This window comes from Vidua chalybeata, chromosome 5 (assembly GCF_026979565.1).
Source record: "Vidua chalybeata isolate OUT-0048 chromosome 5, bVidCha1 merged haplotype, whole genome shotgun sequence".
Lineage (NCBI taxonomy): Eukaryota > Metazoa > Chordata > Aves > Passeriformes > Viduidae > Vidua > Vidua chalybeata.
Window position 1 is genome coordinate 58,466,202 of NC_071534.1, and position 16,981 is coordinate 58,483,182.

General features: G+C 36.7%; 1 protein-coding gene across 1 annotated transcript in view; it reads left to right on the forward strand.

The window, feature by feature from the left end:
- The window catches only part of COG5 (component of oligomeric golgi complex 5), a 174,040-nt gene that overhangs the window by 552 nt on the left and 156,507 nt on the right, over positions 1 to 16,981 (forward strand). Inside the window, exons 2-6 of the mRNA XM_053943076.1 lie at positions 365 to 504; positions 1,471 to 1,528; positions 4,407 to 4,461; positions 4,560 to 4,629; positions 9,613 to 9,733. Of these exons, the coding sequence (XP_053799051.1) occupies positions 365 to 504; positions 1,471 to 1,528; positions 4,407 to 4,461; positions 4,560 to 4,629; positions 9,613 to 9,733 (444 nt within the window). The remainder of the gene's footprint in view (positions 1 to 364; positions 505 to 1,470; positions 1,529 to 4,406; positions 4,462 to 4,559; positions 4,630 to 9,612; positions 9,734 to 16,981) is intronic.

The window sequence follows — 16,981 nt, forward strand, 5'->3', positions numbered from 1 at the left end:
GTTATGGGTACAGCCTCAACGGCTTCACCCTGGTTACACTGTAAAGTTTGAGAAAATAAGGTATTGATACTTTTTAGTGTATTCTGCTCAAGAGAAGGGTGTGGGGAATAAATAAACATGTGACTTTATCACCATTTACAAAAAAAAAAATCCCCAAAACAAACACGAACCTCAGTTACCAGTTCCAGACTTGTTTCTCATGATCGTGGCCTCTTCTGACATTTGTACTATGTGATGTAGAGAAAATTTACTGTTATGTTGAAGAAATTGAAGGTCAGAGAGCTGTACACTGTAGGGCTATAAATATTGTTTAATTCTTCTGAACCATGAAAATAAAACCCTACATCCTAAATCCTTTTTTCAGAATGTTATGCTGAGTTCTTCAGAGAAGACTTTGATGTGAAAGCTTACACTTCCCAGTCCATCCATCAGGCTGTGATAGCTGAGCAACTGGCTAAACTTGCTCAAGGTATTAGTCAGCTGGACAAAGAGCTGCATTTACAAGTAAGTTTAAAGCATACCTGTTGTTCTGGGATGATTGATGTAAACTAGTCAAAAATTTAGTAATCTTACGAGCTTGTAACTTGTGAAATTGCCCAGCATCCTCTGCAAGCAGTTACTAGAAGTACAACTTGCAGCTAAACTAGTAGTGAGTTTGACAGCTCAGTTAAGCTCACACTCAGTACTCCTACCAGGCAGCCATGTACTGTTTCAGTTTTTGTAGTCTTATCACTGTATGCTATTTTACTCTTCCTTGTAAGAAGGAAGACTCTTTCCAAATGATTTTGTCAACTATCATAAACACTTGAGGCCATGTTCCAGCATGGCGTTGTGAGAAGATAGGGAGAACTTGCACTCTTACATTGTGCGCTGAAGAGTTGCATAAGCCCTAGGACTTACCTTTAGCTAGGCAGATACAACCTATGTTAACACACCTCTACACCTTCAGAAAGGCTTTTGAGTTAAGATAGAAGAAGACTTTCTATGCAGAAATCATAAATCCGCAGTAGACATTGCAATGAGAACACTTGCTAAGTTTGTGCGTAGTTTCAAAACTTGCTTCCTCCCTCCCCCTACCCCAGTTAGTAAGTTCTTTGGGAACTAGTTTATAAATGTCATAAATAGAAAAAAAATGAATATACATTATTATGGTGTGATTAGTAAGTTCACATTTACAATTATTATTAAATATCAAGATGTGTTGAAATGTGATTGCTCTGCTGGCTTTAATTAAGATGTCAATTCTGCTGCACATCTTGATTAATTACTGACCCTCTTCTGAGCTTGCTGCTTTTGTGAGTTAAAACAACTTGTGTTCTTAAAACCCTTTCTCCTGCTTTTTCCTGTATCTGGCTAATGTAGGGATGCTGATACTTAAATTCCTACTGTGGGAATGATGGTGATATATTTAATACTTCTTTTAGGCTCATGACCCCATTTTTCTTTTGATTTCTATTTTTTTTTTTTAAGGTTGTTGCAAGACATGAAGATCTGTTGGCCCAAGCAACTGGAATTGAATCCCTGGAAGGTAAATATTGTTATATTGTGCTGGCTATACTTACAGTGGAGGAAGCAGTTTTAGAATCTGTGCAGGGAACACATTCACTGCCAACTTTAGCCCCTAATGTTAAAGCTCTAGATCTGATTTCTGAGGAGTAACATGTGGCAGCTTTTTTTTTTTTTTTCTTCTTACGTCAGTAGATGGAGCTCCAAGGAGAAGATTTGACTGATACTTCTCAGGAGTAGCTTCTTCATCAGAAAATGTATTTTGATAATGTTCTGAGCAACTTTAGCAATAAAACCTTCTTTTACCTTTTAATATATTTTTCTAAATAAGCCTAATTTTGTTGCAGCATTGGTAGGTATCTGTTGCCATAAGCACCAATTTTCTGTTGCACATGCACATGTTGAATAGTTTGCACATCTTAACCAAAGAGGCTGTAACACATAATCTAAACCATGTTGAGATATTTTTTTATTAGGGAAGGGCTACTAAGTTAAATACATACCTTTGTTTTATTCCACTCTTTGAGACTTAGATTTTAACATAAACTGCTGATTTTCAAAGGCTTGCTTAGGAACCATTGACTCTGTATAGAAGATGGTTGCAGTACATTGTTCTTGTGCCAGGAGCTCATTAAACCTACCATTCTGCTCTTTGTCACTTTGCTGAGAATGTCATATGGTTTGGTATTGTGGTGGATTTTTCTGTGCAGATAGATATTTACCTCTGTAACATGCTAGAATCTCTATAGCATGCCCCCTTTTCCCCTTTGTAACTTGGTAAGTAATTTATCTTTGTCCCTTTTTCTGCTTTCAGGTTTTGGCATAACCAGAGTTTCTGGTTACTGATAGTTATATCCTTAGTCTTTGGAGCTGCTTGGGTACACTGTTTTGTGTCAGTAATTGCATATAGCTGTAAAATTAAAGAAATGGCTATTTAATCTAGTAATGGTAGCTCCTGAATAACTTTTTAAACAGTTGGAGAATCAAGTGTAAAAGACTGAAATATGTGTCATTCTCCAAATAAGAAGTAGACAGGAACGTGTAGTCAATCTTGTGACTGATAAATACCTCCCGGTAACAATCTTCAGCAATTTGTGCGCTGTGGAATTCTGTTTTCTGAAATGACGGTTGTTTCTGAAAGCATTTCTTCCTAGAATTGCTCTGAGGAAAGAATGATGTTGTTCAAAACAACTACTCAGTTAGGAAACATTTCTATAAGGCAGATGTGGTAAATAATGCATGTTTTACAACTAATACGACAAAGTAAAAATAAAATTCAATTCACCTCAAATTTTTTGAAAGTTTTCCATTTACTTAGGGTTGTTCTCTTAAAAGAAACACTGAGTCAAGATTCATAAGAAAAAGAAAAGTTAAATGCCAACAGATTTTTAAATTGTGAAGTTAGATATGCATAGCTCTTGGTATATTTATCAAGTATGTTAGCAAGTGAAGATTATGGAGCTAATTCACAGCATGCATAGTCATTTGAATGTGTGAAAGTGAATCTCATTAAACATTTCAAATTGGTACATCCAGCTTGTAGAGTCTATTCTTTTTTTAGGCCCTTTTTTTAATGGTACACAGCTCTGGTCTACATATTCTTTTCTGTCTATAGGTAGTTCAGTAGGTGTCTTAAGCTACCTGTTATTTTAAGATTAGGCTAAATTGTATCATCATGTATCTTCCACAGCAGGTGGAGAGGGGAGAGTGCCTTTCCACCCATCCTTATTCTGTCCTCTGGGAAGAGGGCTGTTGATTGCTGAATAGCACTATTACAGCCATAGATGCAGCAGTGTTGTGCCACTGGGCCTCCCCCATTATTGCAGTGTAGGGTAGACAATGCAGCCTATTTTGCCAGTTTTTCACTGTATCTTGTATCTTCGTCCTCATGATCTGTTGCATGCCATACCATATATAAATAACTGAACACACAAGCCTGTCACTAAGCTAATAGTTCTGAAATATGGAGAAGATGAGAATTTGCATATCTATATAAAATGAGATACGGTCACAGTACAAGACAACCTGAATGTAACTATTAGTAGTAGTTTTGTTTGTCTTCCATCTTACTGTATCATGCTGCAGTTTTATCTAATTTATTGATGGCATGCTTGTAAACAGGGCTTTGCAAAAATGTAGTATGTTTTAGAATGCTAACAGTAACTGAAACAAAATTAATTTCATAGGCCTGGGTTTGTCTAACTTAATTAACTTCTCAGCAGGCTGATTCTGTATTGCAAAAATGACTCCTGTCCCCTACTACTTTGTTTGTAATTTACCAAGAAAAGAACAGGCATGCTTGTTGGCTTTCCTTGGGCTGCTTTGCCAAACTAATGTGGAACAAACATGATTAGGGTAGATTGCTCTGCTTATAATCTAAATTAGATAACCTTACAATGACATTGATACCTTACTTTTTGCTAAAGATCCTTATGCCCCGGAAGAAAACCTTGAAATAGAATCGTTTATCTTCTCAGTCCTCCTTGTCCTAGTCACTATGTTAAATAAATAGTGTTACATATGTTATGCCACTTTTATATATCACGTTCAGGTGTTTATACCAGGTTATATAATTTGAACTACAGTCCTGATCAACATTCTCTTAGAAAGTAGCATCCTCTAAATATTATTTGAAACTTCACAAATGACGGATTTATTCTGTGGGTTTATGTTCTCTACCAATACATTTTCCATAACATTCAGTAGGTGACTGGCTCATTTTATTTCCCAATATGCTTACTAATTTTGGTTTCTCTGATGCTCTTTTATAAAGGGGGAAACTGTTTTCGGTTTATGTTAAAGTAGTCTGCAGTAGTTACTATGATATGAAGAAAAAATATAATTTTCTGATGTTTCTATAATTGATGAGTGATGTAAAAAAATCTACTTTTATTTTGCAGGTGTCCTCCAAATGATGCAAACTAGAATTGGTGCTCTACAAAGCACTGTTGATAGGTATGACATCCATTATACAATTAGAAAGTATAAATCTTTATGTTCTATAATGCTATTTATTAACACTGCTATAAATAATTTTCTCTTCTTGTTTTTAGAATTAGAGTCAAAATTGTTGACCCCTACAACAAAATAGTGTCTCGCACAGCTCAGCTAGCAAAGCTTCAAGTAAGTTACATTAAAAACATATTTTAAAAAAAGTCTTTTTGATCATGTGTTATTTCACAATTGTCAGACATGAGTACAGTTTTTCTACTCCAGTAGCCTGTAGTTCATTGTCAGTATTTTTCTGAAAATCAGTATTTGTTTCTCTCTAAGAGCTACTGAGAAGTGCTTAGTAGGAAAGTAGGAAATTGACCTTTGCACTAACTAATTGAGTTTTTGAAGAGATGGAGGGAAGAGAGAAGGGTTTTCTGGGCATAGATTAATTAAATTCTCGTAACTGTTGGTGTTATTTTGGTATTTAATGTTATGGTGCTGTAGTGTAGAAGATGCTTTTCGCCCCTAAGTTAGTGCAGGCTTTGCTGCAGTTTAGTGAAGAGTTTGAGAATTAATTCTTTCAAATTTCTTCAACAGTCAGGGTGCAACTCGAGGAGTTATTTGTGGTTCTGGAGTTCTGTAAGCCCAGATGCATAGTTGTGCCTGCCTTTTAAATAAAAGTGGAGTCTGCAGAAGGATTAGATGTCTGTTAGAGGATAGCAGTGGGAGAGAGCTTATCACAATGATGGTGAGATAAATGTCAAACACTTCCATTGATAATTTTATAGTAGTTGAAAACTTTTCCACAGATCTTCAGGAGTCACATATCTGCATTCTATTAAGTTTTTGGTTTGAAATGCAACACAGCTTTGGCCCCACAAGTGTTTAATGAGTTGTTGTTTGAACTGTTTGTCTTTGCAAGCTTACCTGAATTTTGAGCTGTGGATATACACTCTAGCAGATTGCCATCTGCATGTGACTGCTCTTGTAGAGTAGATGAAGCTGCAGACTCATGCAGTTTCTAGTCTGGGGACTGGTGGAGCAGCTGCACTGTCTCTTGGCTGAACTTCTATTTTCTATATTACTTTCAGTAGCAGTGAAGTTCAGCAGGGAGCACTTAACACTCTGTGCAGCCAGTTTGGCCAGATGCTACTGTTGTTTTCTGCTCCAGCTGTTACTCTTTTTGCCACTGGCCAAAAGTCCCATGACTTCTATGTGGCAGGTTAGGTGCAGATTTTTTCTGTTGTTCTCTGATGTGTGTTTTGTGTGTAGAAAAAGTTGTGGGAATGTGGGGCTAAAGATGAAGATCATTTCTACCCTGCCCTTACACAAAGTCAGACCGCAGAAGGATGTCTGAGGAGAATGAGTCCCTGAACATAAGAAATGTTTCTTGGATGCTTCCTCTTGGCTGTTATGTGTTTACATGGGTTTTCCTCTGGTGTGAAAGCAGCATCCATCCAGAGTCAGCATTACTCAGGCTGTGCCAGGGGATTTGTAAGATCTGACTTCTTTTGCTGTAAGTCAGGAAAAAGAGGTGGAGAGTAAGTGGGAGCCTGGTAGGCTGCTCTTTTAGCATCAGTGTAGAAAGAGGAACGATGGTTCCAGATTCTCTGCCAGTGAGACTCAGAGTCTCATCACAAGAGTTGCTGTCCCTTCTTGTGTTGGCAGATACTTGGTGAGTGCTTTATGTTATACTACACTGCTGGGAGGAGTTGAGGGTCAGGACACCTGAATTAATAAATGAAGCTGAATTTATTGAGAGTTGAGTAAAATCTCAACTTTCCAGCTTCCTAAAAATGCACTGCTGGAGTGTCCTTTATGTGGGGGACTCACTTGTTGAGGAAGGGCACAGCAGAGCAAACAATTAACTTCGTGATGATGGCCAGGCTTATGACATGAAATTGCTCCTAAATGCAAGACTTGTGGTTTGGGACATTGTCAAACTTACTAATTTTATCAGCTGATCTACAATTGGTAGATGTAGATGGCTGGTAAAAGAGGTTGCCTTCTGTCAAAATCTGTAGGGTTGGCAGGTATATTTTGCTGGAATGCATGATGTTTCAGTGCCTCTTGTACTTGTGATGGTGTTATTTTAATACCTCTGCATTGATTGCTGTGGGACTGCTCACTAACTGAAGGAATATTTGACTTGCACAAAGCTAGATTTTGCCATCCTTAATTGTTTTTAATATAGTCTGGCTTTTTCATAAACATTCTCACTGTAAGTTTGTTGTTAAACTTCAAATCTAGCACTGAATTCTAAATCTCTGCTATGTTCTTGTACATATTTTGTCTTGCTTTGCTCTTAGAGCTTCATGGCATCCCAAGGCAGCAGCAGACTTGGAAAGCTCACTTCCTGCTCCAAATCATACTGTCCTCTTCTGACTCTTTCCAAACTTGATCACAAGCTAAGTGGGAGTAATTAACAGCTGAAATGTGTAGACAGGGAGTTTGTCCTTCAGAGGATTCTTTTCTGAGCAGCTCTGTTTAGCTAAGTGTTTTTGTATGGTCTCTTGTTTCAGTGCTTTGGTGTATGAAAACCTTTATAATAGCAAAACATTTTAACAAACCCCAATAATTCTGTATTTTAAAGTTATTACTTTAGAATATTTACCAGTAGCAGATGTCTTTGTGAGCTACTGTAAATAAATAAATAGTAAATATAGTCTGAAGATAGTGGACTGTCTCCTCTTCCTTCAGGCTTTATAAACAACAAAATATATACATTCAATTACCTGCATATATGAGCTACACACTGGCACATTTTCAAGCGACTCTCTCTTTATAATGAAGTCTACTTACAGTAATTTCTTAAAATAAATTTGAGATTAAAAGTAAGAAGCTTTTTGATGGCTCAAATTGTAGCAATAATTTCTGTTATTGCTGGCATGTTGTTTTAAAATTCAGGAGATAGCTAGTATGTCATCTCAAAAAAAAATGGGGTTTAATTTTACTTAAAATTACTTGGACTAACTGGGGCCACTGGCCTTTTCCAAAATAATTATTGCTTGAACAGTAGAATTTGTTCCTTCTTGGATGAAAGCATCTCCTTTAGAAAAGCAAACTTGATCAACTCAGGGAGGGAATGTTTCCTGAATTAATTCAGACTTCTGTTATCTGGGTAGTCAGGTTAGAGGATCTGGCATCTGTGAACAGCTCCACCATTAGATATAGTTCTTTATTTCTGTTACATGTCTTTATATATAGCATTCTTTAGCTGTGACTGGGAGTTTTATTAAGTTGGACATCTCACATAAATGAAAATACTTGAGTGAAACAGAATCTTTGTCAAGGGTACAATGCAGTAGAAGTCACTACAAAATTTAGAGTGAATCTTCAGTGCCTTTGGATTTTTTTTCCTCCTGCTAATTCCCAGAGCTAGAATTTAAAACATTTTTTTTTTGCTCTTGTATCTCAGTGTAGCTTCTCTCACCTCTTACTCTCTTATAAAAGATTGTTTCTTGGGACAGGAAATAATAAGCAACAATTCAACAAAAAATAAATACTCTTTTGGTGTGTAAAGTAAAAGGTGGTTTGAAAATAACAGAAGGTGAATTCCCAGGGAAAAACATTAGCCAGAGGTATACAACTGGCTTAGAGAGTAATTAATTTTGAAGCAAAGTAGTAATACTATGCCCTCTCTTTTGGTGAAGCATAGTGCACTATACTAGAAGCTATTTTTGATTAATCTTGCGGAAATTTACTTCACAGATATGAAAGTGATATGTGGATCAAGATTTTTCTAATTCAAGATATGAATTAATAAAAATTAATACATTAATCTCTCAAAGCAAGATAAGCCTCACTTAGTTCTCACTAAGTGCAATAGAAATCATGTGGTTAAGTTATCACAGAAGGTGTAGAAAACTTGCACTTCAGAATCTGATAGAGAGCCCAAAGCAATGAGAGTAATTGGGCTTTCCCTGATTTGCCTCAGTGGGTTTTTTTCTAATTTTTCCTTTTTGTTTTGTCTAGATGTTTAATAAAATTAAACAATAAATATTAGTGGATTTGTTAGTTTGTGCTGGCATAGGGAAGAGACTGCCGGGTTGTACAAGTCTGCTGTGGATATTGGTTGAAATTATTTGCTGGTATAATTTTTCATATGTGCACTTCAACTTCAGTTTTCAATAACTGAACTTGAGTCTGAAAAAGAAGTTATAAGTCTTGTTGGATACTAAATATTTTTTTAAGTAATTTTAAATTAATTTTGATATCCATAAGGTTAATACTTCAGAAGACTTTGCCTTCAGTACCAGGGAAAATGACTCCAAACAACTATGTCGTACTAGTTCCAAATTTCTCACTTGCCACCCTTGTTAATCTGAATGCAGATTTTGGACTGTATCTATGATTGTACTGAAATCTGAGTTGCATTTCTGAATTCTATTTTAGTTGTTACCCACTCCAGAATGTTGCTGTATAGCATGTATTTCAAGATATTATTTGAATGAAAAGTTATGAAACTATTATATTTGATTCAGATGTCAGCAATGTCTGTTATTCTAATTTGCTGCTAATAAAAGCACACATGAATATGGTTCCTAAAAATGTATGTATACATCCATATTCCTAATTTTTAACCAAGAATGCCATTTATTTTAATAAGCATAGGAAAGAATGTGAACTAACAGCTGGCTGAATGAAGGTAACTGGCCTTCTGAAAGTTTTGCTGAGAATTAGTTTTTATGTATATGTCTACCATAAGAGTCAATATCTGTAATAACAATGTAGTCTTTAAGTTTTATTGTCTTCTGAAGTAAGTGCTGCCATTTCACTTCTTTTGGATGACTATTTGATTGGAAAAGCCAACTTCTTAACTTTGCTAAAGCTTTAAGAGGGGAGGAGTATTGAGCAGAAATGCACAAGGTAAAATAAAGCTCATTTCTAATTAGAACATGCCTCTGTCATGGGATTTTGAGTTTCCTTTGTTTTCTGTGTGGGTAGTGACAGAATAATCTCAGTAGCCCCATGAATATAATTACCAGCTCCTGAATGTCTGTATAACATAGAATCATATTAAAAAATTTTGGAGAAAAGGGTTCTAAACTTCCTTGTTTGTATTCACAGTCACATTTCCTTTTTTGGTTAAGATGTTTCCACATTTGAGTACTGGTATTATGTGATTGTAATGTACTGATAATATCCCCTAATGCCACAATTTCTCTGCAGGCTGCCTGTGACTTGCTGCGGAGGATAATACGCATCTTGCATCTCAGTAAGAGACTGCAAGGACAGCTGCAAGGAGGAAGCAGAGAGATAACAAAAGCTGCCCAGAGTCTCAATGAACTTGGTGAGTCCTTCTTAATTACTTTTAGATACATTTTTAGCTTGTGCTCACATGACTCTGACTAGTGTTTGTCTTAAAGAAGCACCCAAAACTTTTTACTGTGGTTCTTGCTTTCTACTTCCTGATTTAAATTGAGAAATGGGATGGACAGAACTTATTAGTCCTTTATATTTCTTTCATATGACTTCTCTAGATACAGGTATTTAATAACATGAAAATTCTGTGATAATACCTTGTGTTCTTTTGGACAACATTTTTTTTGTGAAGCAATTTCTTACTGGCTTATGTTTCTATAAACACCCTTAGAGACAGCAGATATATATTTAGCTTTTGGGAGACATTGCACTATGATAAAACATAGTTTAAATTACAGTTTATGTCCTAAAAGAAAGATACTGGCCATGTGACTTTTATGAAAGCCGTAGGTGATATGATATAGAGATACCTAACCTAGTTCAGATACTGGAAGTGTTCTGCTGCAGTAGGGACTAATTTACCCTTTATTTTATTGGCTTCTATGAGGAATAATGAGGTAGTTCTCATGAAGGCTCATGTTTCATTGCTAGAATGTTTTCTATACTTGAGCTAGCTTGAGAAATTCCACACTGTGCTGCAGGATGCAGTGAGGAGCATCCCATTAGTCTTGGAGATCAGTTGGTGGTGTTGTATATGGTATCTTGCAAGCTGTTTCTCCTCTGATTTAATGGTATTCAAATTTCAACTTCCAAAAATAGGTTGTGGGAGGGCTGAACTATCAAACATTCAAAATCATCCTGAAGTTCATTTTGCATATTTGACACTCCTGCTCTTTTTATACTGTGTGATCAAAAAATTATTAGACAATGACTTAGTCCAATAACTGGCAGATGCTGTGCTGCAAACAGAAAGTTTATATATTTATTTAGTGTATCAGTCTAACTGGAGCACTTAAGCGCCAGTTGTATCATTGTGAGGTAGAATATTTTTTCTGATTATTTTTACTTTTCTTTCCATTTTACTCTACCATTAAATCTTCAGAATATATAAAATAATACTGTCAACTACCTGGATTGCAGGTCTTGTGGGATTAGTTTGAGTGCTAGATCCTATTAAACAAATTAGTACAATTTAGTGGTAAAATCTGAGATGTTTAGTGTAGTTTTTAGGATTTCTTTCTTTGATAGAAAATACTTTTTACTACTCTTCTTCCTCTTTTTTTGTTTCGCCATTAAAAAAAAAAAAAAAGACCTTGCACTTTCTTTTGTCGAAATGCCACAGTCTTTTGAGTTTCTTGTTTTCAAATACTTGGTGTTTTCCTGAAGCTAAGCAAAGTCTGAGTAATTATTGTTGGACATGTAGGGAAATGTGTCCCCTTAGACGACCCTTTTGAATTTGATCCTACAGTCCATGGGGGTAGCCAAGGTTTATGGTCCTTAATTTAATCCTTAATCCTTAGTTCTGGATGGTTTATGGCCAGGTAAAATACCTTGTCCTACTGTCATTTCTCTCTCAATCTTCTTTCCTGGTATTTCTTCCTTTCTTCTCTCTTACCTCTCCATCTGCATCTTTGTCACCCTCTGCTGCCCACCTTGGCTGGTTTGCATTCTTCCTGCTTCCCAGCTGGCCATGCCTCCCAGCACCTGAGTGGATGGGAACACCCCCCTGAGGAGATGCTGCTGCAGAGAATTGGAGGTGTCTGTCCTGTGTGGAAAGGCAGTGACTGCTGGGTGTGGGGTAGCTCTGTTCTGAGGGGAGGAGAGCTCAGGGGGCTGCCATCAGCATGGGTCAGGGAGTCGGCGGGAAGGCAGTGTCCGCAGGGAGAGTGGGCTGTGGGATATGGCTGGGGAAATGCTGTGCTGTGCTTCTGGACTTGAAAAGCATTGGGATGGGTGGGAGATCTCTAGCAGAGAGGTGTGGTGGTAGTGTGGTGTGGCAAGAGAGCCCTGGGTGTGTGGTGGCTTGGGGTGAGGTTGTGGAAGTGCTGTGCTTCAGACAGATGGGAAATGTGATATAGTGCTCTGAGGATGGGAAGCATGGGAACAGCACTGGGTGCTGGCAGTTCAGTTGGTGAGATATGAAAGCTTTGGGAAGCGTGGAGAAATACTCCAACATATGAGGGTAGTAAATAGGTGGTAGACATGAGTGGTGTGAAAGCCTAGTATTGGACAGGGACCTCTGTGTTACAGAGGCTTGCTTTCATGTCCAAGATGAATACTGATCTGTGGTTTTAGCCATATATTCTTGAATATCCCTTTCATCTCTTGTTCAAGGAAAAAAATAATTCCATTGTTTATTACCTTTCTGTTGTATGTGTGGCACAGAGTAATTTCTGCTTTGTCAAACTCAGCCCTGTGATATTACTGTGAAAGCTTTGTACTTGCTGTGGTAAAAGATACCTTCCATTGCTTCTGAGGTATTCTGTGCAGAATCTTGAGATAAATGTCAAGTTGTTTTTAATGTACTGCTACACTATATGTGTATGTTTGGGGGACACAAATGTGCGTGTTTAGGTATGTATTTAACATATATTCCTGTAGCTAATCTATGTTAGTTCATCACAACTTTTACTTAGTTGTGAATTGAAGTGTATTTTGCAGTGATGGGGAAAGGCTGTGGTAAATATATAAAATATTTGAATTAGGTAGAAATATGTGTCAATTAGAGAAACTACAAGAAACAGTAGCTTTTACTGAGAAGCAGTTTTTTTTCTGACCTGACTTCCTTAAGCATAGGAACTCTAGAACAAATAAACTATTTGTTGGAGTCTATATAAGATTGCTGTTAAATAGTAGGACACACAGATTTATCAAGAATGAATCCTGTTTAACCAACCGTATTTTCTTTGTTGGCAGCATAACAGGCCTTGGGACTAGAGAGATCAATGACTGTCTTGTAGTTTGATTTAAATAGGGCTCTTGACACCATTGATTTAAATAGGGCTCTTGACGCCGTGTCACACTCCAGGATTGGCAATAGAATCCAGATGAAAATGTCATGCAGTGATTGCAGTAGCTCAGAGAAGGCTGTACCCCAAAAGCCTTCATCTGTTGTTCACTTACCCAGCAATATATCAAGCAGGGTGTTGTTAAAACATGTTCTGTAGCTGGCTTGTATTTTCATTAATTATTTGAGTGATGTAATATGGCATATATCCTTATTAAATTTACTACCAATAATCAAGCAGAGAAGAATGGGAGATATGTTGGGAAACAGGATTAGAATGAAAAATATTCTTAGCAAATTGGAGATATGTCTTACCTGAACTGATTTTATTTCTCTTTCAGACAAGTGCTAAGTCCTCACAATAAATAGTTCTAGTTAAGAGGGGCAAACAGGAGAAATGACTGTATGGATTGCAGTTCTGCTGAGAGGGTTGATAGCTCCTCAGAAATTGAGTTCAAGCCACTTGTTCATTTGTTTTGTAGCAGTGTGACATTGTTGGCAATGAAGTTTGTGCTGATATTTGTAAGGAAGGGTGTTGTGTGCAAGGCACTTGAAAATAATCTTTTGTTCATGCTTCAAACAGAGTATGAAGTCCCTTTTGAGGCACCTCATTGAAGGAAGATGTATGTTAATTGAAGAAACTCCTAAGCTCAGCAGCAGTGGTGGCTGAAGGTCTTCAGGATAGTCAGTGGGTGTGAAGGAACTGGAAGTGTGGCTGTGTTTTGGAAAAGAGGGGATTGAGAGGGAGAATAATGTTCTTCAGATAAATAAAGGTTTTTCAGATGGGAAGGGATTAAATGGCTTTCCATATGCACTGTGACTTAAACAGTAAGTAATGGGCCTGAAATGAACCAAAGGAAATTGTTTTCTGAAATGTTAGGAAAGAGTTCTGCCAGAAATTATAATTTCAGGGGAGCTGTGAAGCAGTATTTGAAGCCTTTTTAAAAGTGCTTTAGACAAAGCATGTACCAGGAATGAAATCATATAGTCATGGAATAGCTTGGGTTGGAAGGAACCTTTAAAGCTGATCTAGTTCAACTCCTCTGCAATAAGCAAGGATAATTAGATAGGGATGATTTTGCCTTGAAGTAGGAGGACTCAGTGAGGTGATCTGCATCCAGTCCTTTGTGTCTCTTGGAGATACTCCCCTCCTTCCCCATTTTCCCCTTTTTTTTGTTTGTTTGGTGGTTTTTTTTGTTTGTTTGTTTGTTTTTTGTTTATTTTTTGTTTTTAGTTGGAATGCTTGATGTAAAATGTTCTTCACAAGTTGGTTTGTTGGGCATCGTTCCCAGATACCACTGGGGATATTATTAGGACAGTGTGACTGGAAATTTCATGCCATCACTTCAGCCTCTTCTTATCATTCCTTTAGATAATATAGATAAATCTCCTCAAAGAGCTTAATCTCAACCCTCTGATACAGTTACTTCTCTCCTGGTTTTGACTGACATTCACATAAGCTTCACATAGTTCATTGTGTTACTTGAGTGCTGCAAAAACTGACCCTCAAAAGCTATTATGTCAGTGTGGTCTAGGAGAATGCAGTGAACAGGAAAAGGAAGGTGATACTGACTATGTGAATGGAAGTGTCCTATATGTAATTTTTTCCCCCCTTTTCTGGGAAAGAAGGCCAGCTGTCCGACTGTTTTTAAGAAAGATGTTACTTTATTTTTCTTTTAGTTTTTTAGTATTTGGGATGAGTGATGAATATTGTTATGTATTTATCAAAATACTAAGCACTACTACTTAGTATTCAGGAAACAACAGTTTTAATTTGTTATTTTAGTAGTAAGTATTAAACTAGTTTATTTTATACTAGTTAGACCTATCTATTGCTAGGTGGAATTACCTTTACTTGTGGTTTCCACGGTGTACCTTATTATTTGAGTATTAAAATAGCATAAGTAATCTAGCTAGTACACAGTGACTTATTCTGAAGTGATTGCAGATTGGCTGACTGCAGTATTTGTTCCTCAGGTTAAATATTGTTGTCTAAAAGCTGTTTCATTTTAGCTGCTACAGTTTTTGCAGTAACATTCAATATGTGTTATGTATCTGTACACAAGTATTACTAAACTTGCAATGGTAAACTGTCTGAACACCTGCCATGGATACTGTGGCAGCTCTCTTTCACTGCCTGTATCCTGTTCCTGTATCCTGTTCAGTGATGAACTTTGTTTTTTTTTTTTTTTTAAGTTCCAAGCAATTATTTACAGTGTATGATTGCCAAGCCAGATCTTGTGTTGACTGCTGTTAAAGTGAGGATGGACTTGGTTGCTGTCATGTCAGTGAAGTCTTTCACTGCTTTCACAGAGCAGACAGATTTGGTGATACTAATACTGCTGTACACAGTTTCTCATAAGAATCAACACTCATCAAACTTGAGGGAAATGTTGCTTTCATGGTACTTTTACTTAGGGACTTAGATACCTTACAGTTTGCTGCCTTGTACAATACCTAGTGTCCCCCAAAATAATAAAGCATATGTCTGTAGCACAGTGCATTGTTCTCTAGAGGTAAGTGAACTGATTGATTTGATTTGATAGAAATTACATGGCTTTGATTGCCTGACTCTTTGCCTGGGGTAATTAGTCTTGCTGAGAATGACTGAATTGTATTACTGGCTCAGAGCCATCTGCAGTAGTGCCACTGCTTCAGGTGGTGCATCTGCATCCATAGGAAGTGCAAATATCCTGCTAAAACATTTTTCTTCTGTCCCCGGTGGTGTTAACAGTAACACTGCCAGACCTTGACTAAAATGGTCTGGACTGAAAAATACTGTGCCTTTCTGTAGCTAAATGTAATCTCCACGTTCTTCAATTTCATGTTGTTGCTTTCAGTTGAGTTGGTTTTTATTTTGCTTTGTTATGTTTTTGGTGTGATTCTGTTACCATAAGATGGAAGAATAATGTAAAAATTTGATGTGCAAATTTTCATTAGTAATATTCCAGGCCAAAAAAAAACCAGCTTTCTGATGGGAAGGTTAATTATTTTCTTGTTGGCTTTTGAAATAAAGTACATTCTTGGTAGTATGTACCAAGTTCATTAATTTGAACCATTGCCTGTAAGATACCAAATTAATGTGCATGTAATAGAATGATTTTCAAAACTTAATATCATTTTTCATTATTAAGATGCCAGTAGTGTAAGACCTCTTTATCTTCTTTGAGCAAGGCAGACAGAGCATACAGATTTTACCATCAAATTATGTTTTGCTGCGACTAGGATTCCTAGCTTGGAAACCTGATGTTAGACAAAGCATTTTATGTAAATATTTCACGTGTTTTACCTAATCTCTGGCATGCATTCTTCTACTAACCATTTCACTAGAACTCACTAAACAATTACAGGCACATGAGAACAAAGACTTAAGTTTGAATTGATGCAAGAAAAAAAATGCTGTTGCAATTTTGTTTTTCAACATATCCTTTAAATTACCAGGGTTTTGAAGTTAATTTTCTTTATTCATACAGTTCAAGAAAAAAAATCCAGTATATTTGTAATTCTGGGATTTCTTCATGCCTACAATTAAACAATCATAAACAAGTTTCAAGTTTGTTGTATCAAGTGGAACTATTTTTTCATGTAAGCATTAAGTTGATTTCTGGTATTGATGAGATTAATCTTTTAGCTGTAACTACTCAAAAAAAATGGATTTTGCCGTACTATTAAGTGTTTGATAATTTTAGTCTCAAACACATAGGCCTTGTTGGAGAGCTGTGTGTCAGATGTTTTAAAATGGGTTTAGTATTCCACTTTCTATTGTGGTGTTAACCTGTTCCTAAGTGATTTGTTGCTGATGGCCCAGTAGTAAGGCTGTGTCAGAAGTTAATTATGGTGCATTCAAGTTTCTTTTGCCGTAGCATGTGGAGTATTTCTAAAAGTTTTTATCGGTATTCCAGGCCCGTCAAAGACTATTTTCTGTCTTTTGCTTTTTCTTTTTCAGTTACAGATGTCCACACCTTTTGTTCATTATATTTCTGAAAAGCTTTACTCTTTCCAGCTTCCTGTCATGTTCCCTAAATCTGATTTCTGCTATTTCATTATTAAAAAAAGTTATGATTTTATTGTATGAGCTAATGTATAAAAGTTTTGATTGTAGGCCAGTATTACATTAAACTAGGCTTCAGCAGGTACAGAGTAAAATCTAGGGCCTGACAGGTCTTGGTTTATTTGTTTCTAACAGTTCAGAGGACTCCAGTGGGAAAGAAATGATAGTGGACAATAACTAAGGAAGGGGACAGGAAACATGATGGACTGCCACAAAGTGTTTTCTGCATGGAGATGAATTATTGTCAGGACAGCAGAATAACTGCACCCATCATGCAG